Source organism: Oryza sativa, chromosome 5 (genome assembly GCF_034140825.1).
Source record: "Oryza sativa Japonica Group chromosome 5, ASM3414082v1".
Classification (NCBI taxonomy): domain Eukaryota; kingdom Viridiplantae; phylum Streptophyta; class Magnoliopsida; order Poales; family Poaceae; genus Oryza; species Oryza sativa.
The window spans coordinates 24,713,625-24,740,836 of record NC_089039.1 but is presented as its reverse complement, the minus strand read 5'-3'; the positions used below and the strand labels follow the sequence as shown (position 1 = coordinate 24,740,836).

Below are 27,212 nucleotides of genomic sequence, written 5' to 3'. Positions count from 1 at the left end.
AGGGTGAGTTTGAGGAGAAGGGGATTGAGAAGATTGAGAAGATACACAAAACGAGGTGAGCTATTACCTGCTTAGATGATTTGTTGAGTGAAGTTGCCTTGTTGAATTATGAAACTGGCCATCACAATTCTTAACTGTAACTTGTTTTACTCTTGTGGTTACTCCCCTAGGAGTGGGATTCTGAACAGCCTCATGTTTCTTATGTTGAGTTGTTGACATGGCTGATGGCATGAATGTTTTCTGAAGATACCTCACTGAATGAACATCTACTGTAGGGCCACAGGTTGCATGGCAACCGTAAATCGATTACCAAATTGGAATCTGAACAAATTGGAATCTGAACCTCTAGTGAACAATGCTTGAATTTGAATATTAAGAACATGAATATCTACCTCATTGTTTGAGGCATGACCTGTAATTTGACTTGAATAGTTCCTATAATGTTTCGCATGATTTTGTACATACCACTTTCTGCCTATGCAAGGAAACGCTGCTTCTCATGACCCAACCCTGGAATCCTTGACAAGTTCTGTTCCTGAAATATTCATCTGAGGCTGTGTTTAGTTCAGCGCAAAGTTTGGATTTTTGTTGAAATTGGATATGATGTGACTGAAAAGTTGTGTGTGTATGACAGGTTGATGTGATGGAAAAGGACTGAAGTTTGGATCCAAACTTTGGATCTAAACACAGCCTGAGTTGAGAGTCTGGGAACCGAATAACTTTTTATCATGGTTCAAAACCTGCAAATTCAGCATTCCTGGTTCAGCTTAATGCTTTGCTTACGCTAACTCATGCTCGACAGTCCAATGACACTGAGAATATGAAATTATTTGTTTGTAATTATTGTAGTTTGTGTGGGTACAAGCATTCTCGACATATATAATCCTCGGTGTGCTCATTTGATGAAGCACTTCAATATGTGTATTCTTCACACTGACTGTTCATTGTTGGCTGAAGTTCAGTGACTAATGATGGAATTCGTTGCCCATTTTGTGATGTTGAAAGTCTGCCTCAATACAAAGGTTAAGCATAGCATGCTGTCAGTTAGTCATAACCATCTTTGTAATCACATCTAAGTGAAAAAAAAAAAAAGGCTAGCTTGAGCACTGAATCTCTGAAGAAATTATGGCCAATGAGACATACTGATACTAGAGCAGTTGATATGTCAAAAGCAAGCAGCCACCTTATCTTCTCCTCCCGGCAGCGAAGCTTCTGGCGCCAATGGCCTTGAGCTTCCTGAACACTCCTCCCTCCAAACTCGCGCCCAAACCGTCGTTCCCGCCACCATCTCGGCAGTTCGCGCCACCGCAGCGGCAGCGATCTCTTCTCCATCTCTCGCTGCTCCTCCGCGAGCAGCAGCCGCCGCGACCCGTCCGCTCCTCGTCGTCCACGCAGGCGGGCGCGGCCCCCTCGCCGCCGTCGTCGAGGGAGGAGGCCGTGTCCCAGGCGAGGTCCTGCCTCGCCGCCGCGCTGCGCAAGCCGCTCGGCAAGCAGAGGAAGCAGCAGCGGCAGCCGCGGTTCCGCGCCGAGATACCAGTCGTCGACGACTCGCCGGGCTCCCTCGCGCGCCTCGCCTCCGACGTGTTCTCGTCGGGCCTCGGCTTGTCGAGGAAGGGCGGCGGCGGCGGCGCGCCGGCGAGGCTGCTGCTCGTGTGGCCGTCCTCCGAGGAGATGGGTGTGGCTCTACGGGAGCCCCATGATTGGGGGGAATCCACGGCGCACGCGCAGCTCGACGCGGTGGCGCCCGACGCGCTGAGCAGCTGCGACGCCGCCGTGTTCCTGGCGCCCGGGCGGTCGCAGGTGGAGAAGATGAAGGCCGCCGCCGACGCGCTGGACACCAAGCCGGTGGTCATGTTCAACCCGGCGTGGAGCTTCGACGAGGAGGAGGAGGGGTTCGCCGGCGGCGCGAGGGGATTCGTGGGCTCCTTCAGCGTGGTGTACTCCTTCACGGGGCTGGAGGTGAGGGGCCTTCTGAGCAAGAAGAAGGGTGTGCTGCTCCGGTGCGTCGACGGCGGCAGGTTCGGCGGCGAGAGCTGGGTGCTCATGGTGGAGGACGACGCCGCCGCGCCGGCGTCGGAGCAGTTCAAGGTGGTGTCGCGGCTGAAGCGGCGGCCGACGATCGGCGAGGTGGAGACCATGCTGTACAACGTCATGGCCGCAAACTCGCCGGTGACCAAGTCGGCAAGATTCCTCCGGGGGCTCGTGTCCAATGTCACCGGAGGAAGGAAGGAGAAGAAGCAATGATCTTTCTCGAGGCCATTGTTGCAGTGAATTCATCAGTACTAGATTTTTTTTTCTTTTCTGAATGAATTCGACAGTAGCAGATGTTTTCATGTAATTTTACGATTTCGAGAATTCGTTCAGACTGCATATGAGCGAATTCGCCAGTAGAAGTTTGCAGTGAACCATAACGAGTTTGATGAGTTCATATGCTTCCATGTGAATTAAATTTGAAAATATATTGTTCATTCAATTTTTTATCAGGAATATTCGGGATACAAATTTTTTTTCAGAACTATACCGTCTGTCTCGCACAACTATTACGCGAAAATGACGTGGGAATGACATCGCGGACGGTATCACGCGGTGAAAGCGCGAGACCATGCGCGGCCTCGCGAAATGGAAGAGCGAGACCGGCTCAAGCAATCAGCGACAGTCCATTGTCCAACGACTCCATTTGATTAGTTATTAATTACTTCATTAACAATTAACTAATAATAATAATTAGTGATTAATTATCTGGATTACGGATTATCGTTGATTGCTTGAGCGAGACCGCATGGCACCGGTATCGTTGATTGCTTGATCGCTCTTCCATTCCGTGAGGCCGCGCGGTCTCGCGTTTTCACTTAGTGATACCGTCCGCAACGTTATTCCCACGTCATTTTCGCGCAACGGTTATGCGAGATAGACGGTATATTTCTGCAAAAGATTTTGCATCCCGAATATTCCTAAGAAAAAAATGAATGAACAATGTATTTTCAAATTTAATTCGTAAAACAGTTCGTGGTTTAAACACAAAAATTGACAATTCACGAGCTTTGTCCACAGGCCAAAATTATGTACACTGACACGTAGTTGTTTGGCTTTGATCTGAAGGCCAAAATTTGTAATACCTGAGCCTAAAACTGATCTTTCTCTATGTCAGTGTTGCAGTGAATTCGTCCGTAGATGTTGCAGTGAACTGCAATGATTTTGAGTTCATGCATTCATGTGATATAAAAAAGGTAAATTAGAACCATGCCATTATAATTTTGTAAAGTTTGAGATATGTCATCGGTATCTCAATGACATGTAGGACCCACATGAGTCAATGACATGTGGGTCAGGATGGCATATCTTAAATTTTGCAAAATTATAATGGCATGGCTCCAATTTTCCCTATAAATGGGTGGCAAAATGTGCAGGCTCAGAATGATGGGAAACCCTTACGGAAGGTTAAATTAACTCGGTTTTAATAGTTAAAGGAAGCTTTATTATATTATTTTACTAGAAAAAATGCCCGTGCATTGCAACAGGTGAAGTTTATTTTAATCTTATTATTATTATATGGTTTAGTTAAGATGAAATTCACTGTGGGAGTTCGCTTGGATATATATATTTTTAGAAAATCATAAGCTGCAGTTAGGAGTTCGATTATCCTTTTTTAAACAGATTTCTTATATGATTCCTTATGTATTACCAAAAGTGAACGATCTTAAAAACCGTCTCAAATACGGATATGTATTTCCAAAAGCAAACGAACTTAAAACTGACTCATACGCGGATGACGTACCAAAATACTGGCAAAAATATCTTTAATTTCTATAATAGTAAAGAAGAGATATAGATTAAAACCAAAACATAAAATTAAAACCGACTCAAACACGGATAACAAACCACATAAACATCTTCAATTTTTATAATCGACTCAAACACGGATGATGGAACACGGAAACACCTTTAATTTTTATAAAAGAAGAGATTACAGTTTTTATTACAGTTAAGGATACGAATCAGACTGTGACTACAGTTGAGGGTTTAGTTATTCGAATCAGACTGCAGCTACACTTGAGGGAGGCAAACCGGACTCCTATCCTATATTTTGGCCCCCCAACGCCTCTCCAAAGCCGTGTCAATCGGAAATCGGAAGCGAAACCCATCAATCAAGCCCATGAACCACTAAGAAATCGAATCGAGGCGCGCGGCGGCGGCGGAGGAGAGGGCGAAGAGGAATTCGAGTCGTCGGAGGAAGAAGGCGCGCACTCCGGCCGGCGGCCATGGCCCTCCGGACCCTCGGTTCGCTCCTCACCCGGAGGCTCTCGCCACGCGCGCAGGCGCAGGCGGAGCCCTGGCTGGGGCTCTCTATTCAGGCGGCGGCGGCGGCGACGGGGAGGCGAGTATTCTACAGTGGTGCGTTGGCAGGGTTGGTCGCAGTTCTGCATCTCGACAAGAACACAGAGGATTCGGATTCAGGTATGATGAATTTGGAGTCGCCTCGGATGGGATTCCTGTTTCTTGTGACCTAATGTTGTTCATGTGTACTGTAGCAGCAGTGCCAGCAGCTGGTGATGCTGAGGAGGATGCGGGTACCTGTTCAAAGATGGCAAAATTAACTGGCGTGTTTATCTCAGTATTTTGAACGAAGCTGCGGAGCAGCTCGATGAGACCGAAGACGCAAAGGGCCTCCCTTTTGGTCGTACGAGATACGCGGGCTGGACGGATGAACACTTCAGGCGCATGGATCTCCGTCGCGAGTTCGACTGGAACCTGTACATTGCTCAGCGGAATGCTCATGGGAGGTTCATTAGTAATGATCCAGATGTGTCTCTCAACGCTATAAAGCAGGTAATTCCCTAACTCTCTACTTTAGAACTGTCCCAATTGCTCATTCAATTTTCAAGTAGTCATTCGATTTCCAGTAAGTGATTAGCTGCTGCATTTGCCATTCATGAAGCAACTAATACCTTCTTCCTCAGTCATTACTCTTTGTAATTTGTAGTATCTAGTTATCTCGGTAATTATTTGCACAGTAATTAGTGTTCTTTCCAAAATAAAAAAACTACCTGGAGAATTGTGTATTAACAAGTAGTCTTTATCACAAATTGTGTTTTTTTTGGCAAAAAATGCACTTGGTCATTTCATTTTTTGTTTTCTGATTTTAGCTGCACATGCATTTTTCTGTTGGGGAAGTTCTGCACTAACTTTTATTATCTTGAATGAGAACAGAGGAACAGAGATGTTGCCGTAAAGTATGCGGAAAAAAGGCGCCAAGCAGACGGAGAACTTCATTGATCCTTTTTAACTTTTTTTTTCAAAAAAACGATTATTGTAATTTCCATGATATGTTTGTGCATATTTTACTGGAGAACTTTTACATTGTAGTGCTAGTATATAGATGGGTAAATTAGAAGTTTTATAGAAAATTGAATTCTGTGGTTAAGAGTTATTCCGGTCTAATTGGGACTCGTTCACATGTCAGGCTGCCGGCATCGCTGCTGGATTTCATTTGTACGCCTGTGAGAGATGATGGTGCGTGTTGCGGTGGCACAATTCCTTAATCATCATTAAAATTTTACATACTTTGATTACAAGTGACCAATTACCGATCACGTAATGTAAGGTGTAACATAACAGATGTGCGTGAAATGCCTTACACGTTCTGAACATTCCTAGCTAGGTAAACACATTCATACAACTCGATGCGGGTACCGAAACTTTTTTATCTAAATTAATTCCTGACCCTTGTAAGTTTTACTTTTTCTAGGGAAACCCTTGTAAATTTTATACTAGCATATATTTTAGGTGGAAAATTAAATCAATATACACCGTTAGATCGTTTATACTAACAGTATATATCACAAGTATAGATCGTTTATACTAACAGTATATACCACAAGTATATTGTACAGTGAAAGTTCTCATATCCAGGTATTTAGTGCTGTACAATCTCATGGCGACCAATTCACCGGTGACCTAAGGCTGCGTTCGTATGAGATTGTTCCCAACCCTTCTCCCTCATTTTTCACGCGCACCCTTTTTAAATTGCTAAACGATGCGTTTTTTTTTTAAAAAAAAAAACTCTATACGAAAGTTGCTTTAAAAAAATCAGATTAATCCATTCTTTTAAAAAAATAGGTAATACTTAATTAATCACGTGCTAATGAACCGTTTCGTTTCCCAACCTCCTATAACGAACACAGCCAAGTTGGTTAGATTTCTCCTGGGCGTTCCAATGCGACTGGAAGAGAGGAGAAGCAATGATCTTTCTTAGAGGTCAGTGTTGCAGTGAATTCATCAGCATGGCCGTGTTTAGTTACAAATTTTTTTTTTCAAACTTCCAACTTTTCCATCACATCAAAACTTTTCTACACATTAACTTTCACTTTTTCCATCAAATCGTTTTAATTTTAACCAAACTTTCAATTTTAGTACGAACTAAACATAGCCTATGTTTCAGTGAACTGCTACAGTTTGGGAAGTGGTTCAGGCTGCATCTGAGCGAATTGATCAGTAGATGTTGCAGTGAGCTGTAACTTGAGGTAAAAGTAAAACAGCTCGTCTTTTAAACATAAATCTGATAAACTCAGGAGCTCAATGCATCAAATAGAACAAAAAGGTTACTCTTTCCATTTCAAATTACTTGCTATTTTAGATCTGTCTAAAGTCAAACATGTCTATTTTTAACCATTAATTTTGAAAAAATTATATAGTTCAACGGCATGTAAATGTAAATTATATATTATGAAAGCATTTCTTATGGTGAATTTAAAAATATTAATCTTATGATAGTAAACTGTATGAGTTCATAGAAATTGATGGCCAATTAACTTACAACAAATTTAGAGCAACAAATATTTTAAAACAGAGCTGGTTTATCTTACAAGCATTACCATTACTTGGCTTGCATGAGATCATCGATAAGGCGGAGCAGATCACGGTGCGATGAGCCGCCTTCTGCTACGGCGGCATTAGCCTTCACGGCGAGCTCCTTGATGGCGCATCTCGCCGCCTCCCTGCCCCTCCTGGCTCCATGAACTTCGTCACGGCCTCCGCCACCGCCTTCGCGGGGACGACCTCCTTCTCCTCATCCTTGGTATTTCGTACTCCGGCGCCCTCCGGCCATAAGCGCTCTCCGATCTCGAGCACCTTCGTCACGAGCCTCTCGGTGACGAACTGCTCGAACCTGGATTTTTCACATTTTGGTCTTTTTGAAAAACTTATTTCGCAAATAGACCCCTAAAAAAACTTATCCCAGAAATGGTCCTTTTTTCACGCCAGAGTGGCTGGCGCCGTCATCCAACGGGACGGCGCCAGAGAGGCTGGCGCCGTCCTCCTGCCACCGTGGCGCACGCGAACCGACGTGGCAGGAGGAGGGCGCCAGCCATGCTGGCGCCGCCGCCTCCATTCCTGTTTCTCTGTATGGAGTTGCAACGGTGTCATTTTTATTTTATTTTTTCGGATGTTTTTTCACACTTAGGATCACGATACAACCAACCACAAAAAAAATTTAAACTCAAACTACCACTTAGCTAAGTCTGAAAATAGCTAGCATACCACTTAGTCTACTTTGCACCTTCACTAAAATTAGACCATAATTCCTTTAGTAAAACCCTTTGATCAGCATGTTAAATATAATGCACTCTAATTCAAAATATAACCACATGAAATGACATATATAAGTTAAACAGTACATAGAGATGCAATTTTTTTTATTTTTATTTCATTTTTTTGATATTTTTTTCACACTTAGGAGAACATAGGAACCAACCGTATAAAAAATAAACTCAAACTAGAATTTTCCAAAACTCTACCGAAACGGACAGAATATGTCATCTATTAAAATAGGCGTAACTTTCTCATACGGACTCGGAATCAGGCAAATAATATATGCACGGACATCTACAGAAAATGTTACATCCGATTCTCCCCAGCTTTGCCGGGTTCGGAGATATTAAAACCTCCAAATTCCGCTTGCAAGATTGTGTTTTCGAGGAGAAAAGTTTTTCGGTAGAACTTTGGAAAATTCCACATGCCACATATTTTGTCCGTTTGAGTTTATTTTTTACATGGTTGATTCCTGTGAGTTCCTAAGTGTGAAAAAAAAATTAAAAAATAAAATAAAAATAAAAAAGTTGCACATCTCTCCTTTGCACTAGTTCGGAGAGAGAGGAGAGGAGAGGAAAAATTCTACAGGTCACATATTACGTCCATTTGAGTTCAATTTTTCTATGGTTGGTTCTTGTGTGTCCCTAAGCGTGAAAAAAATATCAAACAAATAAAACAAAAAAAAAATTCCCGGTGGGGGGGCGCCAGCCACTCTGGCGCACTCCCTAGCCACCTCAGCATCGCCCCGCCACGTCGGCAGGGGGACGGCGCCACGCCGTCCTGTTGGACGACGGCGCCAGCTACTCTGGCGCCCCAAAGAACCATTTTTGGGATAAGTTTTTCTAGGGGTCTATTTGTGAAATAAGTTTTTCAAAAGGACCAAAATGTGAAAAATCCAGCTGCTCGAACACCATTGGCCATGTTAAGACCGGGACACCGGCGCTGACCGCCTCTAGCACCGAGTTCCACCCGCATTGCGTCACGAAGGCACCCACTGACGGGTGGGCCAGTATCGCCTTTTGTGGGGCCCAACCTCTGATGACCATCCCCCTGTCCCCGACCCTCTCCTTCCAGCCATCGGGTGGGGCCCACATGTCAGTCCTCACCACCCACAGGAATGGCTTCCCGGCAGCCTACAGCCCCAAGGCCAGCTCGTCGAGCTGAGTGTCTGACACGTGGGTCAGGCTACCGAAGCAGAGGTAGACCACTGACCTGCTAGGCTTGGAGCTCAGCCAGTCGAGGCATGGTGACTCACCGGATGCCGGCAATGGCGGCGGCGCCGGCGAGACGGGCCCGACGAAGTAGGCACGCTTGGCGTGTTTGTCTCGCGTGTACATCTCACAGTACTCGGCCTCGAGGTCCAAGAACGTGTTGACGACGACGCCAAAGTAGGCTGATGGCCCCGAATTGGCGTTCTTGGGTTTGGAGCAGCTCGGTCGTCGGGATCGTCAAGTCGTGGCCGGGGAGCCGAGGTATGGTCACCTCCTTGGCGCCTTCCTTGACGGCGCCGACGAGGTGGGCCATGGCGATGGTGGAGAAGGCGCCGATGGCGTAGAACTGAACGCACGGCACGCCGAGCTCGTCGGCGAGGCCGGCGTTCCAGAAGAAGTGCGCGTCGGTGACGATGACGTCAGGGCGGAGCTCCCTGACGAGGGACTCCTGCGCCGGCCGCATCAGCGCCTCGTCGTCGGCCACCGCGTTGATGCGCCAGGCGTCCCCGGGCGCCGCCTTGGAGAGGTTCTCGACCCCCGCCGGGAGGCCGTCCACCGCCGGGAACGGGTAGGTGGCTATCGCCACCGACCCCGCGCCGGCTGGGCCGTGCCGCTCGAGCAGCGATCGAACGACGGGCACGTTCGCCGGCGTGACCGCGAGGGTGGCCTCGACGGCGTCCGGCCATGCCGCGGCGAGGCGGACGGCGAAGTCGGTGAAGGGCCCGATGTGGCTGGTGGCGAAGAACGGGATGAGCACGACGCGAAGCTTCTTGCTGCTGCCATCCGAAGCCATTTTCCTGCTCTTGGTTGGCGAAAGTGGGCGATGTCTGCAATCAGATGACGATCGAACTATTGTGGAATAGCCGCTTCTCAATCTCAGCTAGATCACTCACAGACTATATATTAATATTTGCTGAATTGATTTGATTATTTTACGATTAATTAAAGGGTAGTATTCTGATGCTGCATGCTTGCCACGTATTTTTGTCTTGCCCTCTTGTCATCGAAGATTCGTACTGTGTCGTGGCAAGAACAGATAATAGTCTGCTTTTGTTCTGTCCTTGTCTGGAAAACAATATCTCATGTTCTTTTAATGGAAAGGGGCCAAAATCTGGGAGAATCGTGGCGCTCGGGCGACAGGCGGGGCAGGTAAAATCGGACGCTCCCCCGGATGTGCACGTGCTCCTGTTCTCCACCACATGTCCTTGATCTTACCTGTCACGTGCTCCTGTTCTCCACCACATGTCCTTGATCTTATCTGTCACGTGTCTCCACTATATATATTTTGTTGTGACAAATCACTCACATATTTTGAAACCCTCTATTAACAGAATTTATTTTATTTTTTTTCTAGCAAAAATGTTTCATCTAGTGTACTAATAATGTACTAATAATGTTTTATTTGTATAGATCTAATGTTGCAGTGAACTGAAACATTCTTTTACAACAAATCACCCACGTATTATGAAAACCCTTTAATAAGGGAATACGTTTCATTTTTTTCCAAAAAAAAATGCTTCACCTAGTATACTTATAATGTTTCACTATGTATGGACCAAAGGTTGCAGTGAACTGAAACATTGTTTTCATATAAGGTGAAACAACGCCTGATTTAAACGATTGAAACATTTTCGATTTACTTAGTGAAACAAATTTCGATATACTTGGTGGAACATCGTGCAATATTTAAAAATAATTGAATAATAAGTTAAATTTTTTCCATTGGAATATATCCCTATGTGGTCTTATTTTAAAGATTTAATTGTAATGAATTTAATGGTGCAATTCGGTTATGATTTGGATAAATAATTTAAGAGAAAAAATAGTTTAAAGTAATTTGACGTCAGCTTGATGTGGGCGTCCGATTTTTCCACCCTCGAATTGGGCGCTCGACGTATAGTTGCATTTCAAAATTTGATTTATGATCGACTTAAAATAATATAAGCAGGTACACTCCGTGAGTCACGATGCGATGGTAACTGAAACTACTAATTAAAAAAGTAAGCACGCTGATCAGCTACGATCTGGGTCGCTTACCTGCTGACAATATATTTTTTTTCTATAAAACATAATGGTACCCGTCGTCCTTTCACAAATACTAGCTACTCAAAGTCGCGTGTTTGCACGACCATGAGAAACCATCTTTGTTAAAGATTAAGATTGTTTTTTTCTTTTGTAGCTAAAATGATCTTTGACCTAAATATTACTATGAAGTTGCCCATAGGTCACATACATAACCGCCATAGAATTTCTATGTTTTTTACATAAACAATTCATACTACCTTCGGTTTTTAATAGATGACATCATTAACATGTAAACACACGGTTGACTATTTGTCTTACTAAAAAAATTTACATATTTGTAGTTTATTTTTGTTGTGAGTTGTTTTATCGTTGAAAGTATTTTAAGCATGATTTATATATTATTTATTTGAAAAAAAGTTTTGAAAAAGATGAATAGTCAAATATGTATTTAAAAGTCAATGACATCATATATTAAAAACTAGAGACAATATTTGTTTCATTTGGTCCATGTGTCAAATTCATAAGTACTCAACTTATGAAATTGCCGCCAATTAAGTTCCCAAATATGTTGCTTGTTCTCTTTCATGCCTGCCAAGTGCGCGAGGAGAGGCACTAGAAGGCTCCGGAGGGATAATACATATGCTCCCTCCGTCCTTTAAAAAAGATAAACCCTAGATTTGACTGTTCATCTTATTTTAAAAAATATGAAAAAATTAAAAAGACAAGTCATGCATAAAGTATTAATCATGTTTTATCATCTAACAATAATGAAAATACTAATATAAAAAAAATTATATAAGACGGACAATCAAACATTTGACACGGAAACCTAGGGTTTGTTTTTTTATGGAGGGAGTATGTATCTGATCGGACGGTCATCATTTTATCCAATCATGCATTTGATGGCATTTGTTTTTCAGCTTACGAGGCCTAATGTGCTTATGAGAAAGATTAATTAGTTTTTCCATGACTTTAGATATTTATTACTCCCTCCGTTTCACAATGTAAGTCATTTTAGTATTGTCCATATTCATATAGATGTTAATAAATCTAGACATACATATATATCTAGATTGTCTAGATTCATTAACATCTATATAAATGTGGACAATGCTAGAATGACTTACATTACGAAACAGAGGAAGTAACTAGCAAAGTACCCGTGACTTGCAACCGATTTCAAAAGATATATCTGAGATTCTTGACTTGAAATTATATTTGTCAAATATAATTTGCAAGCAAACATAAAAAAAACAAGCAGATATATTTATCTAGCCTTAGAAAATCCCACCAACTCTAAGTGATGGGAGATTTTCATTACCATCACTGGGTTCTTTTATATAATAGAGATTAGGTAGTACAAGTGGATTGACAAAAATGATATTTCCGGGGAATCTGATGAGGAATGAGCAATCTTTTAGAAACTTGTGGATGATAACGTGAATATCCACTAACTTGGCATGATCACGTAAACAAGATGAAATTTTCAGAAGGGAAATATTAGAAACCTCTGAAGGCAACGACAGATATCAGATGCAACTTAAAAGCTTTAATTTCAAATTAGAACAAGGCCAAATTAAGCCAATATATATTGCAGGTGCAGATCTTCGTTGGAGCTGATCAACTGAAGACTGCGGTTTGCATGCACTCTGAATAAACGCTTCTCACAGTCACAAGTGACAAGAACAACACTTCTGAAGTCCCTGCAGGAGTAGTGCATCGCTCATGGCAACGGAGCGAAATTAATAGACTACTGAGGTTGCCGTGCCGGTGCAACCCCGCCGGCGGCCGCCCTTGCTTCTACCATATCGTCGATGAGCCTGCGCAGATCGTCGTACGACGAGCCGCCTTCGGCCACGGCCGCGTGAGCCTCCGCGGCGAGCTCCTGCGCTCTGATCCTCGCCGCGTCCCCTGTCCCTCCAGGCTCCAAGAACCTCGCCACGGCTCGCGCCACCGCCGCCGCCGGCACCACCGCCTTCTCTTCGTACCGCACGCTACGGGGCCCGTCCCACACCCTCTCGCCAATCCGCAGGACGTCCGTGACGAACCTTTCCGTGATGAACTGCTCGAACACCAGCGGCCATGTCAGCAACGGGACACCAGCCGTCGCACCCTCTAACATCGAGTTCCAGCCGCAGTGCGTCAAGAACGCCGCCGTCGCCGAGTGGGCAAGTATCGCCGTCTGCGGGACCCAATCTCTGACGAGCAATCCCCTGTCACCGACACGCTCCTCCCACCCCGCCGGTGGCGCCCACCCGTCAGCCGCCCTGACCGCCCAAAGGAACGGCTTGCCGGAGGCTTCCAGCCCGAGAGCCAGCTCATGGAGCTGCTCCTCCGAGACGGGAGCAAATGTGCCGAAGCATATGTACACCACCGACCGGCTCGGCTTCGAGTCCAACCAGCTGATGCACGACGGCTCGCCGACGTTGCCTACGGCCGGTGGCTTCGGAAGGCAGAGTGGGCCGACATGGTAGCCGCGCTTCGCGAAGCCGTTGCACACGAACTTCTCACAGTATGGCTTGTCCAGGAACAAGAACGAGTTGACGACGATGCCATGGCACCTGTCTTGCGACTGTTGCAACTTGCGCATGTCAAACTTGTCGAAATTCTGTTGGCGGGTCAAGAAGTCCGGCACCTCGGACCTCGGGATCTGCAGCTTCGGCCCCGGAAACCCCGCGGCGGTGAGCGACTCCGAATCGGAGCCGTTCGCGTCGGCAGCGGCGCCGGCGAGGAGGCGCATGGCGAGGATGGAGAAGAAACCGATGACGCAGAATCGGAAGCACGCCATGCCGAGGCCCTCGGCGATGTAGACGATCCAGGAGAAGTGGGAGTCCGTGATGAGGACGTCGGGGGACTGCTCCCTGATGACCGCCTCCTGCGGCGGCCGTGTCAGTGCCTCGTTGAAGGCGGCGTTGTCGATGCGCCACCCTTCGTCGCCGGCGGTGGAGAGGTTCTCGACGCCCGGAGAGAGGCCAGCCACATCCGGGAACGGATACTTGGCGATGCTGACCATGCTGCTCGCCACGGAGCCGTGCCGCTTGACGGCTGATCGGACGACCGAGACATTGGCCGGGGTCACGGCAATGGTCGGCTCGACGATGTCCGGCCTGGCCGCGGCGAGGCGGACGGCGAGGTCGGTGAAGGGGCCGATGTGGCTTGTGGCGAAGAACGGGATGAAAAGGATTCGAAGCTTCTTGCTGCGCTCAGCAGAAGCCATTCTTTTCCGCAAGCTTAGGCCCCTTTTTATTTAAAGGAAATTCATAACAATTTTAGAGGATTTCATTCCTATAGAAATTTTTTCTATATAGCGCTTTGAATCAAAGGAATGAATTTTATGGAATCCTATGAAATTTCTATGGAATGCCTAATGCCATGTAAATTTTGGAGGAATTCTAACATGAGGTAGAACCTCATGGAAACTTTCCTTTGAGTCTTTATCTCTCCTCTAATTCCTGTGTTTTTCCTGCGGTCCAATCAAACGGTCATTCCTGTGTTTTGCAATCCTCTGTTTTACACTTACATTTCTATCAAAATCCTACATTTTTTCATTCTTACGATTCAAAGACGCCCTTAGCTTTTTGTTCTTCTCTAGTTTGGAACGTTGCTGTGTTGGTTGAATGAATGCAGAATAACTACTCGGTGAACGACGTATATAATGCCCCGAATAACGTTTAAAGTTGTAATGGCCATCCACTAGGCCACTAATCCTATCTAAACAATGAAATATTCCCTTTTTTTTCTATCGATAAGCAATATACACAGTTAAACAGCGTCTTTCAAACAAAAAACAGCGTCTTTGAAGCTGTTTTACTCCTTAAAAAATCTTCCATAGAAATTTTTTCCCAACATGTGCCTATGTTTGAAATTGCTTAACATGAAGATTTTAAGTGAGGGCACATGAAACGGGAAAGTTATGATTAATTGAGTTTTAATTATTGTAAAATTGAAAAGTTAATTTATTTATATTGCAGACCAACTTTTACATAGAATTTTTTTTTACAGACCATACTGTTTTAGTAGCTTGAAAAGTGTGTCGGCTGAAATCAGATAGAATTTGTGTGGACATGTTCTGGTGGTTTAGGTTGAGTAAGAGCTTGGCAACCAAGTGTGTCGGCTAAAACTCAGATAGAATTTGTGTGGACATGTTCTGGTGGTTTAGGTTGAGTAAGAGCTTGGCAACCCTGTGTTGCACTGTGGTCTCAGTAGTTGTTTGCCGCAGGCTTTTACCCTGTCCTTTGTTTTTCTGATTGCTTTAATTAACCAAGCGACTGTGAGGATTTATGGCTGGTTTAGACCAACTCTCTTCTTCTTAAAAAAAATGAGAACTGCTTTCTTCTTAAATAAAAACGGGAACTTGTTGCAAGTCACAGGCTCGCCGCTCGCCGCACCTGAGGTCTGAGGACGGGCGGTGGCGCGGCTGATGCTTGCGGCCTCAGGCAACCACAATGTATCCAAAAAGTTAACCTTAAGCATTAAATACTGCAATAGTATAACACCTTAGCCATTGTGTGAGCACATGATAAGTTTAGTGCAACAAAAAATGATCTTAAGCTTAAGGTGCTACCACAAGGAATATAATACAATATTTTCATTGCTCTTTGCCTGTTGGGCATGGTTGGGAAGTAATTTTTTTTCTTCGGTAGGACCACCTTGTGTTTTTCCATGAGCTTAACCATTGCAGACATTGCCATAGTTATTGCTATCTTCAGCGGTTCCTACTCTTATTGTCAATTGAGTCACAAACATTGGCCTTGCCCATGACTCATCGCCACTCTCCTTTTCAGTGTTGACTTGCTGCGTGTAGTCTGCTTGACCTCCCTCGAAACTAGCTATATTTACAACTATGAATTACATATACTTATATTTGTAACTGAAAGTATCAAAACTCACGCTATAATTACATGGTAAGTTTCAATATTATGTGTCAGTGTTATGGATACCACATACCTAATAATAATTGACTAAATCTCGGCAGGACCCACCACATACTATGTCTTATACGGAAACAACCTTCGGATATAGGAGGAGTTCCGCATAAGGAAGGATAACCAAATTTCTACATGGAAACGACAAGGACTACTCGGATTGTATCCATATTGGTTTCTCTGGTTCTATTTGGACAAGGGGACACCTATGGGTATAAATACAAGGCCCCTTAGGAGGAGAGGGGACACAGACGATCAACACACAACCACCATAGAAGACACGAAACAATAAATCAAGACACAATATCAACATACGCCAAGACAAGACGCTGGATATCGACTTCGAAGATAGGCACGGCTAGTCCCCTATGGTGTCTCCGGATACTGTCAGGAGAGACGAAAGCGCTATCTTTGATCTCGCCGGGCACGAACTCGAGGAGGACCCTGTTATCGACTACGAGTCAGACCTTCAGACCGCCATGTCGACAACAGTTAAATAGGCTACTCCAAATATTGTACTGGTGTGATTATGGTGAATAAGAGTAATACCGGCTTCGGCCAACAGAATGTAGGGTTATTACCTGACAATTAAGGGGCCCGAACTTGTATAAAAATCTCTGTCCCCATATCTTTTATCTCAGTCTCGCGTATATCCTAGTTCCAACGATCCCCATAATATGCAAATACCGAAATCGCGACATCAAACGTCGACATTATGATTGTAATTTTTCTAATGCACAATGTACGAGAGAATTAGGATTCAAGTAATTTATTATCTACTTGAAATAGAAAATAGGAGAGATGAAAACATACATATACATATAAGAGACCGAGCAATCACATGGAGAAAAAAAGTGACTGAAATCCCTTAAAAAAATATAGCGTCATAATTTTAGCAAGCCGGAAACTAAAAGCTTCACGTTATATCCAAGCTAGCAAAAATTACATGTACTCAGAAAAATAGTCTTTTTCTCGATGAAGTGAGGTCAGAAATGTTCTTCGGTTAATTTGTACTCTCCATAACGTGATTTTTCCAGCAGCAGCAGAAAAAAAAAAGTTATGTATCAACAATTTTGCTATATATTTATCAATAAATTTTCGCCTAAAATTTTGACAGATACAATTACAGTACAATCTAGTATAATTATACTGATGGAGAAACCATCTTTGCCTGGTCGGCCAAAATCCACAATAGCCTCGGTTTGAATAGAAACCGGGACTAAAGATGATTTTTTTTGTCCCAGTTTAAAACTCTATTGGCCCACCAACTAGGACTATAGATCATCTTTAGTCCCGGTTCATTTACTATTAGAGGCTGTCAGGGGGCCAGGGATTTTTAGTCCCGGTTGGTGTGACCAAACGAGACTAAAAATTGATCTTTAACCCCGGTTGGTAACACCGGTACTTAAAAATCCATATACTGTATATAATTCCTATTACTTATCCTCCTAAACTCCTCATATTCCTATTCCTCCTCTCTCTCTTATCCTTTTCTTTAAAGCCGATCTTATCCTCTCCTTCCTGTCGGCAGATCGAGGAGCGAGCTAGGAGGAGTGAGCGAGCGAGGCCAGCGGAGGGCCGCGGTGGCTTGCGCACGCCGGAGCCGGGAGGGCAAGCAACCAGGCAGGGGCGGGGTCGGCGGCGGCAGGAGATTTGTTTTTTTTTTAGGATTTGTGATGAAATTGTTTTTGAGAATTTGTGATGTATTTGATCTGTGTGTGATTTGAATATATGATGTATTTGTGATGTATTTGGAGATGATTGATTTGGGGATATGGAGATGATCCTTTTTGTTATGTGATGATCGATTTGGGGATTTCACGGGATGATTTGGGATATAGTGAAATCAATATTCAAAGTTAAAAATAATGAAAAAAAGAAAAGAACGAACCTACCTTGGCTCCATCTTAATGATTTTTAATCCTGATTATTTCAAACCGGGACTAAGGGGTTACAAACTAGGATTAAAAACCCTTTATCCAGTAGTGTTACACTGTAACATGCATGCATATAACTACAGTGTAACTTATATATAACTTAATTTTCACGTAATTTTGAACCGTTATATTTGTTTCAAGACTTATAAAAGTGAGGAATAAGAAAGTCACAGCGCACACATGTGAGAGGACTCGTCCCCACAACCTCCGTTTCACCAATATTATATTACAAGATATTTTTGAAAGTTTCATAGAAGTTACATATAAGTTACAGTGTAATTATATCACAATTATACTATAATTACATCTGTCAAATTTTTTAAAAAATTATATCAACAAATATATAGGTGATCCCATGTATCAATACATCACATCGTAATTTATTTTGATTGAACGCAACAGAACGAGATGAACTGGATGGAGTCTGGAACGAATGTCTCGGTATCGTATAGAGAAACGACAGGTTACAGAGGTTGCAGCGCGGACTCGCCGGCGTCCGCCCTTGCTTCAACAAGATCGTCGATGAGCCTGCGCAGATCTCCATACGAAGAGCCACCTTCCGCCACGGCCGCATGAGCCTCCGCCGCGAAATCCTGCGCTCTGATCCTCGCCGCGTCCCCTGCCCCTCCAGGCTCCAAGAACCTCGCCACGGCCCGCGCCACCGCCGCCGCCGGCACCAGCGCCGCCTCCTTGTACCGTACACTTCGTGCTCCGTCCCACACCCTCTCCCCAATCCGCAGGACGTCCATGACCAGCCTTTCCGTGATGAACTGCTCGAACACCAGCGGCCATGTCAGCAACGGGACACCAGCCGTCACACCCTCTAACACTGAGTTCCAGCCACAGTGCGTCAAGAACGCCGCCGTCGCCGAGTGGGCAAGTATCGCCGTCTGCGGGACCCAATCTCTGACAAGCAATCCCCTGTCACCGACACGCTCCTCCCACCCCGCCGGCGGCGCCCACCCGTCGGCCGCCCTAACCGCCCAAAGGAACGGCTTACCGGAGGCTTCCAGCCCGAGAGCCAGCTCATGGAGCTGCTCCTCCGAGACGGGAGCAAATGTGCCGAAGCATATGTACACCACCGATCGGTTCGGCTTCGAGTCCAACCAGCTGATGCAAGTGGGCTCACCGACGCTAGCTACGGCCGGTGGCTGCGGAAGGCAGAGGGGACCGACGTAGTAGCCGCGCTTCGCGAAGCCGTTGCACATGAACTTCTCACAGTATGGCTTGTCCAGGAACAAGAACGAGTTGACGGCGAAGCCATGGCACCTCGTGTTCACTTGTACCAACTTGCGCATATTGTCCACTAAGTCGAGATTCCGATGAGCGGTCAAGAAATCCGGCAACTCTGACCTCGGGATCCGTAGCTCCGGCCCCGGAAACCCTGCGACGGTGAGCTCCTCCGAATCGGAGTCATTCACGACGGCAGCGGCAAGGTATACGGCGAGCGTGGAGAATAAACCGATGACGTTGAGTTGAACGCAGGGCATGGCGAGTTCCTCGGCGATGCCGACGTTCCACGAGAAGTGGAAGTCTGTGATGAGGACGTCGGGAGATTGGTCCTTGATGAGCGCCTCCTGTGCTGGCCATGTCATCGCCTCGTCGAAGGCAGCGGCGTCAACGCGCCACCTTTCGTCGCCGGCGGTGGAGAGGTTCTCGACGCCCGGTGGGAGGCCGGCCGCTTCCGGGAACGGATACGTGGCGATGCTGACCACGGTGCTCGCCGCAGAGCCATGCAGCCTGAGGGCTGATCGGACGACCGAGACGTTGGCCGGGGTGACGGCGAGAGTGGGCTCGACGACATCCGGTCTGGCCGCGGCGAGGCGGACGGCGAGGTCGGTGCAGGGGCCGATGTGGCTTGTGGCGAAGAAGGGCATGAGCAGGACCCTCAGCTTCTTGCTGCGCTCGGCAGAAGCCATTCTTCTCCGCAAGCCTTCTGCTCTTCTCTAGCCTGGAGTTGGAGCGTTGATGTGTCTAGTGAGGATTGAGGAATTGATGGATTTCTGCACAAGAATCCAATCGGCGGTGGGGAAGGAGGCGCGCACGCGAGCGGCACTCGACCCGGCGCGACGGCGGCCAGGGAGGCGGAGAGTGGTGCTGGTGATGCAGGAGGTGAGCGGGCTCGATTGGAGGCGATGCAACGGCGGATCTCGGCGTGTCGATGTGGTGGCGAGGGCGGAAAAGCAAGAAGTCGCGGCCCCGAGATGCTCGATCGTGTGATGGTGGAGAACTGGAGATGGGTTTGGTGGGGGAAAGGAGGAGGCCGATGACGATGAAAAAGGGGCACAGGATGTTACAGGAGGAGGACTGTGGTGGTGGTGGGGAGGATGGACGCGGCGCACCACTTTCTGCGTCGAGCTCCGGTGGCGCGGCATGGCGGCGCGGTGGACTGGGTGCAGCAGCGGAAGGCGCGCGCGGGAGATGAGGAAAAGTAAACGGGCGGCAGCAGGCGACGTGGCGCGCGACAGGGAGTGGATGGTTGGCGCGACTCGGCGTCATCGCGGTCGCGGGGCCGGTGCGCCGGGCGGGTACAAGCGAAACGCTGCTCGGGTGACGCGATCTACGTACAGCTGGCGCTGTACGTGCGGTGGTTGGTACGGGGAAGCGACGAAGTCGTCGTTGTGAGGTCTGCTTGGCACTACAGCACGGCTGAGATTTCAAGGGGCAGCGGAAAGGGGGGCGCGTTGTCCACGGCTTGTCGCGGGACGGCGCACTGGCGAGCTCGGTGCGGCAGGGAGGGAGGGCGGGTTAGGGTTGCGCGCGCGAGCGCGAGGTGCGGCGAGGCCGGCCGACGCACCAGGTCCAGGTGCGTCCTGGGAATTTTTTTCGGTTTTAGATTTTTTTTTAATATTTACAGAAATAATCTATCGGCCAAAAAAATTATAAAAATAGACCCTGCCGCCCACCTCTGAGGCGGCAAGCTGACGTGGCAAACGGGGGATTATATTTTTTAAAAATAGTGTGTATTTTTTAAAAATTTGTTTGAATAAATGCATTATATTTTTAGGGTTTTAGTTGTACTAATCTAGAAGTGCGTATTATAGATATCGGTAACTACGTAGATCTGCTAGTTTGGAATCAATACATTACCGTTGCATTGGCTTACACAAGAAGATATTACGTTGTAGATGTTTATTGCATGAAAGAGTAATATGATCTAGTTATTTCGTTGACAGATATGTCGAACAAACAAATATTCCAAGTTTACCATGGACCACGAAACGTCTGTTACGGGCCAACTGGGGTAGATCTGTCAGATTTTATTGTATCAGAAAGGGGAATTGATAGACCGGCTGAGAGGAGTGTACCTTCTATAAAAGGATGGTTAATGAGGGGCTTGAGAGTTGATCCACAGACAAGTGACATAACAATCAATGTTATAGTAAGTCGGGCAACTGAGGGTTTTTATTGGGAACTAATGCCAGTTCAAAACTCCCGAGTGTGGAGATGGTATTTGGAAAATGCATTGCAACGCGGGTGGCCTCTAGCTTTGGTTCCGTTTGTTCACCCGAAGGATCCAGGTGTGCAGATGAACATGGATGATGGCGAGGGACCAAGTGCTGAAGTAAACGAGACTTCTGTGGAGGAGGTCAACGCACGAGAGGACGGGGGCGTAGTTGCTCCAGTGGGCATTCAACCAGGTGGAGTGGCCGACGAGGGGGAGACTGTCGGTGCCATTGTGGATGAAATGGAGAGGGAGGATTCTGACAACGAGCGTGTAAAGGAAGGTGATTCGTCAGATGATGAGACGGATATTAATCCAGCAGAATGGGCTAGTGAGGATTTTTCTGGACTGATCGTCTCTGAATAGGATAGTGTGAGATGGGAGTACAAAGAAAATGAGGTTATTCAGGGAGCGATTTATAGCAGAGCAGAAGATATGAAGGAGGCGGTAAAACATTTTGCAGTGTCACTTCATAAAGAGTTTAGGGTTGCCAAGTCGAACCGGTCGCAATATGAAGTTCGGTGTGTTAAGGAAAAAGATGGTTGTCCCTGGAGAGTGCACGCGTATAAGGGGAAATGGAAGGATTATTGGACAGTGTCAGTTGTTACCAAGCATACATGTTTTCTACCTGGTGTTCAGAAATACCACAGGAACATTACATGTGCATTTGTTGCATCTGAGATGTATGCGCATGTCATCGATAATCTCACATATGAACCAAGGTCAATAATCCGACACATCGAGGAGACATACAAGTATACTATTAGCTATGCCAAGGCCTGGAGGGCCAAATAGAAAATAATAGAGATGAGATTTGGAACTTACGAAGCCTTGTATGACAATTTGCCATGCCTGCTTGGTGTTATCGAGGAAAGAAACCCTGGGAGCTCTTACGAAGTGAAGAAATTCCCCTCAATTGAACATCCTGGCAAGAGTGTGCTGCAAAGGGCGTTCTTAGCTCTACATGCATGCAAGATGGCATTCGTGAACTGTCGTCCTGTTCTCTGCATTGATGGGACATTCTTGACATTCTCTGCATTGATGGGACGTTCCGGGCACGGACGTGCGGTGAGCTACTCACGGTTCACGACTCCTTTGTCGAGAGGTACGAACAGTGTTTTACTATAAGTTAGTTGCACTGTAATATTTTTTATAATGACATATTAATTTGTTATTGCAGGCTACGTGAGGCCGGCCTCCTACCGATGTGTCGGCTGGTGGAGGCTGCGGCCGGCGACGCGGACCCGGCCAGACGATGGACTGTGGACAGGTCCCTCGTAGCAGCTTTGGTCGATCGATGGAGGCCAGAGACGCACACTTTTCACTTGCCGTGCGGTGAGGTAGCCCCTACCCTACAGGACGTATCGTACTTGTTGGGGCTACCGCTCGCGGGAGACGCTGTTGGGCCAGTGACCACGGCTGTGGACTGGCAGGACGATCTGACGGCACGTTTCGCACTAGTACAGCGCGCACCGCACCTCCCGCTCGAGCCGTTGGCACACCACCGCAACACCGGACCTACGAAGAGGTGGCTGCTTCAGTTCACCGTGAGTGTTTTTGTACCGAAATGACAATCGTATTACATATTTAGTCCGCAGTTAAGGTGCCTAACATTTTATCGACTGCTTGCAGGTTGAGCAGCTACAGGCGGAGGCCGACGAGTACTCGTACAGCCGATGTTTGGAGGCGTACTTGCTCTGGCTTTTTGGCTGGGTGATGTTCTGTGGCGGTCATGGGCACGCGGTCGACAAGGGACTCGTGCACTACGCCAGGAGCATCGCCGACGCCGCGGTAGGCGAGGTGCCTCAGTGGAGTTGGGGTTCCGCGTTGTTGGCGGCTCTGTACCGTGCACTTTGTGAGTCTTGCACGAAGACGGATCCCAGCGCGACCTTTGGTGGGTGCCCTCTCTTTCTTTCTATCTGGGCAGCTGAGAGGATTGCGATCGGCCGCCCTGAGGTGGACCAGCACGCGTACGAGGAGTCACTGTATGAGGAGCTCGATGCGCTCGATTCTCCGAGTGCTCACCTGTCGTGCAGACGACGTTGCTCGGGCAGACGCAGCTGTACAGCGGCCACCCGTACCGACTGGTCCCCGTCCAGCTGCGCAAGTTCCTAGGCCGACTCCTCCTCCGCACGGAGGTAAGTATTTTTATTACTACTTCTGTACATGCCTCGCACATATAAGTGAGCCGTTTCACTTGCCGATTGCTTCAGGGTTTCGTGCACCGTTCAGCACCCTGCCTTCCTCGGCTAGGCCTTCTGTTGTGCCCCCCACAGGTACTTAAAAAAACAACATTACTTCCACAATCAATTTACATACATTTTATGTCTTAGCTTACAAGGGTCCCGTTGTCGATGTGTAGGTTTCGCCCAGTTCGCTATGACGCAGGCCGCCCACTTCTCCCAGGCTGCAGGGTCAGCGTCACAGGCAGCCGGCACGTCGAGTCAGGGTCCACCACTGGACCATGCTGGGACCTCGTCGGACCCCTTCCTGTCTTCCACCGTGCTCTTCGACATCACTGACTTCGACTTCGCTTCAGACTCGACAGAGGACGTCATCGGCCCCTCACAGCTGGGAGGCGCACCGCCGGTGCAGACGCAGGTCCAGGCGCAGGCCACTCCTCCGCGGGACACTCGTGCTACCCGTGCTGTGCCACCGGATCGTTTCACCTACTCCTAGGACCACGTGCGAGCACAGGCCCGGAGGACCAAGCGTGGTCGCGGCGCGGGGCAGGGCCAGCAGAGCAGTCTTCTTTTTGTTTACTTGCTTCACTTTCCAGTACTGTATGCTTGTGTAATGACTACGTTGTTGTTATATGTGCACGATACCTTTCGGCGCATGCACGATACCTTTCGGCGCATGCACGACTACTTTCTGCCGCACCGATGCAGCCTCCTTTATTCGCGTGTGATACGAGTATTTGCCCGCCATTTGGCGCATACGACCAATGTAACTTTCGGTGCCGATCATGCATGTATCTTTCGGCACCAATCAGGCGTACCCACCATACCCCACCACGTTCACATGTCAGGGGTATCACTCGATTTTTTGCGCCTATATAAGTCGCCTTAACGAGTGAGGCCTCACAATCTTTCAGAACTCAGTCACATTCAGTACTCTCTTCCCCACTTGCTTCATTACAAATCCGACCGGCTTTCGTCAATGGCTAGACGCCGGGGTGTTGAGGATCCAAACTGGCGTAGCGATCCTTGTGTATACCTACTACCACCTTGGTGCCAGCGTCCTCTCTGCCTATGCGGTGATCGATGCCAACTAATGGCTTCGAGGAATCCTGATATTCGAGGAAGGCGCTTTTTTAGGTGCCCTAACTATGACCGTGAGGTATTTTATTATCTGCATATGCTTATTCATTCCGTATGGGCAATCGCTTTATTCTTCGTAACACTACTCTATTCAGCAGACCCGCACTACGGCTTGCGCATACATCGAGTGGGTCGATACAGAAAATCCCGTTCTCGACCTAACCACTTGTTTACAAGAAGGTCGCTGGTATTTCGCATCCGAAAGTACTGAGCAATACTTACAGAGAAAAGCGGCTTATGAACGACAATGTCGTGAACAACAGAGCGACTGGCGGGTGCTAACTACGGCACTCCCTCCATGGAAAGCCCGTCCAAGATGTAGGTGTGGTGATCGTTGTCAGGTTCTTCGTTCCATAAATCCTACAACATTGGGTCGAAGGTTCTTTGTTTGTCCAAATATTCTTGACGACGATTTCATGGTAAGAATATTTTAATTACATGATTCCTTATTTTCTCACAACATTTACTAACTTTGCTTGCTTTACATCTATTCTTTCCTCCCAGGAACCACCAAGGAGATGTCAATACAGAGAATGGATAGACACCAGAAGGGTTCTAACTCCACCTAGCTGTGTTGTGCAGCTTGAACTACCAGAGCAATACAGGGTTACTAAAGCGCGGTTTGAGAGAGGAGAGGGATCCTCACGTAGGGGTTAGCTATTATCGGACAACTTGGCATATTGAAATTTCTACTGTCATGCTTCCTTGTCCCATTACTACATCGTCGTTGTGTTCAACTATTGCACTACCTCCCTCCTAGTTCGAATCTAATATCATCTATGTAACCGCAATGCAAATAGTTGTATCATGTTCAAATTGTACTACTATTTCTTCATGTTACATAATTCTCCTTGTTTAAGTCCATATAATGTTTCTACGACCTAGACTGCGATAGGCCTATATAAATTATCCGAGTACTAATACGTCAAATAAGGTACAAAATAATACCTCACTTAACATATGAAATTGCGCAACAACCAACTTCAATACATTTTTATAACAATATTAACAAGTTTTACCAATAAATACTTCTTTATTTATTATTAACATAACATAGAAAAATCTTTTGGCCGTACTTTTTTCATCTGGGTCCCTTGCCGCCCCCAGATGAAAAAGTACGGCCACAAGCTCTGAATGGGCGGCCAAAATTGTAATTAGCCCCTTGCCGCCCTCTGTATGGGCGACAAGGGCCTAATCGCAATTTTGGCCGACGGCGGCAGACGGCGCGGTCGACCCATCGTCTGCCACGTCAGCTTGCCGCCCACCATTTGGGCGGCAGGTGCTATTTCTGTAATTTTTTTGGTCGATAGATTATTTCTGTAAATATTAAAAAAAAAATCTAAAAACGAAAAAAATTCGCGTCCTGGTTGGTTGGCTGGCTGGCGAGGCTGGTCGAGTTGGGACAGATGGGCCGAAGAAGAGGAAACAAAGATGGTCCGGGAAGAATAGCTGGTTTGGGCTAGCTGGTAGAGAGGAAGACAAACAGGCCGATTGGCCTGGGCCTGCTGCTTCGGTGGAAAAGAAGAAGGAATAAGTTCACTTGAGTTCCCTTAACTTGTCAACCAATCCGATTTTCGTCCTTCAACGGTAAAACCAGATACAACGGGTCCCTCAATTACAAAACCGGTGCAATATAGGTCCCATGGCGGTTTGCACGCCGGTTTTAACTGACGTGGCGCCTACGTGATTAGTTTGACTTAGTCTTTCTCCCACATGATATTGACGTCGCGCTTATGTGGCAACTTGATATGGAAAATAATAATAATAATCGTGGGCCCACATGTTAGTTACAATAAAAATGTTTTTTAAAATGGTGGGGCCTACATGGGCCCCACGTGTCATTCTCATTCCCTCCTCTTCTCTCTCCTCTCTCTCAGGCGTTCTTCCTCCGGCTACAAGTCCGCACGGCTTCTTCTACGGCGACTTCGGCGCATGCACAATGAGAAGGGCAATCTGGTGGCGGAGCAGGTGTTTGATGAGTCGGCGTTGCTCGCATCCCGCCTCCGGCAGCACTAGATCGATGGGGCTGGTGGTGGCGGCGGCGGCGGGGAAGGGGGAGACAAGCCGATGATGATGCAACTAAGCGACCTGCACCGACAAGCCGCCGCCGGCGGTGGCATCGAGGAGGACGGGAGCGACGCATTCTCACCTCTGTCACTGTTCACAGACCGGAAGAACGTGCCGCCGTGGGAGGAGATGGAGGGTGACTTCAAGTCGCCCAATGTTGCCGTCGTGTGTGCTCCCACGTTCTCGGAAACACTCGTCTCCTTCATTACCATCTTCTTCTTCTTCTCGGGCAAGTACCTCTGAAAAATGCTTCTGAATCCGCCTTCTCCGAGATTATCACAGAAATTCTCCGTTGCCTTCTTCTTTTGAACGACTCGCACGAGACGGTGCGAAGTTCTATTGATAGAGCAGGAAAAAATTACAAGATTACAACCCTGAAGGGTCGTAACCAGCAAAAAGGAAAAAATATACTACCACCCACACACCGACAACGCCAACACACAAGCCTGGGAAAAGGCAAGCACCGGACCGGCCGCTGCTAAGCGTGACCGATCGCTGCTAGACCAACAAAGAAACACAGACGAGATCGCCCCCTAGGGGATGTCAAAACGACGTCTTCAAGAAGAGAAGCGACGGAAGAACCGCCGCCGCCATCCGTCAGGGCTCAAAGGAGCAAGACTGGGCTTTTTGCCCGGCAACCACCCTTGAGGGATGAGACAGCACAACAACGCCCTCAGGAGGGGGAATCATCG

General features: G+C 47.0%; 3 protein-coding genes and 1 pseudogene across 3 annotated transcripts; 1 reads left to right on the top strand and 3 right to left on the bottom strand.

The window, feature by feature from the left end:
* Positions 1-1,141: 1,141 nt before the first annotated feature.
* LOC4339230 (uncharacterized) lies at positions 1,142-2,483 on the top strand. Its single transcript, XM_015782461.2, has one exon. It carries the CDS (start codon positions 1,222-1,224, stop codon positions 2,242-2,244), a length of 1,023 nt encoding a protein of 340 aa, XP_015637947.1. The 5' UTR covers positions 1,142-1,221; the 3' UTR covers positions 2,245-2,483.
* A 4,249-nt stretch (positions 2,484-6,732) lies between these two features.
* Positions 6,733-9,694, bottom strand: LOC9267551 (scopoletin glucosyltransferase-like; annotated as a pseudogene).
* A 2,658-nt stretch (positions 9,695-12,352) lies between these two features.
* On the bottom strand, positions 12,353-14,186 carry LOC4339227 (scopoletin glucosyltransferase). The gene has a single exon (XM_015783661.3). The coding sequence runs from the start codon at positions 14,038-14,040 to the stop codon at positions 12,574-12,576; it is 1,467 nt and encodes a 488-aa protein (XP_015639147.1). The 5' UTR covers positions 14,041-14,186; the 3' UTR covers positions 12,353-12,573.
* A 3,682-nt stretch (positions 14,187-17,868) lies between these two features.
* LOC4339226 (scopoletin glucosyltransferase) lies at positions 17,869-20,103 on the bottom strand. The gene has a single exon (XM_015783660.3). It carries the CDS (start codon positions 19,602-19,604, stop codon positions 18,150-18,152), a length of 1,455 nt encoding a protein of 484 aa, XP_015639146.1. The 5' UTR covers positions 19,605-20,103; the 3' UTR covers positions 17,869-18,149.
* Between the last annotated feature and the right edge of the window lie 7,109 nt (positions 20,104-27,212).

Bases quoted from the DNA above. Each gene is read 5' to 3' on its own strand.
- LOC4339230 (XM_015782461.2), top strand. From the start codon at position 1,222: ATGGCCTTGAGCTTCCTGAACACTCCTCCCTCCAAACTCGCGCCCAAA.
- LOC4339227 (XM_015783661.3), bottom strand. From the start codon at position 14,040: ATGGCTTCTGCTGAGCGCAGCAAGAAGCTTCGAATCCTTTTCATCCCG.
- LOC4339226 (XM_015783660.3), bottom strand. From the start codon at position 19,604: ATGGCTTCTGCCGAGCGCAGCAAGAAGCTGAGGGTCCTGCTCATGCCC.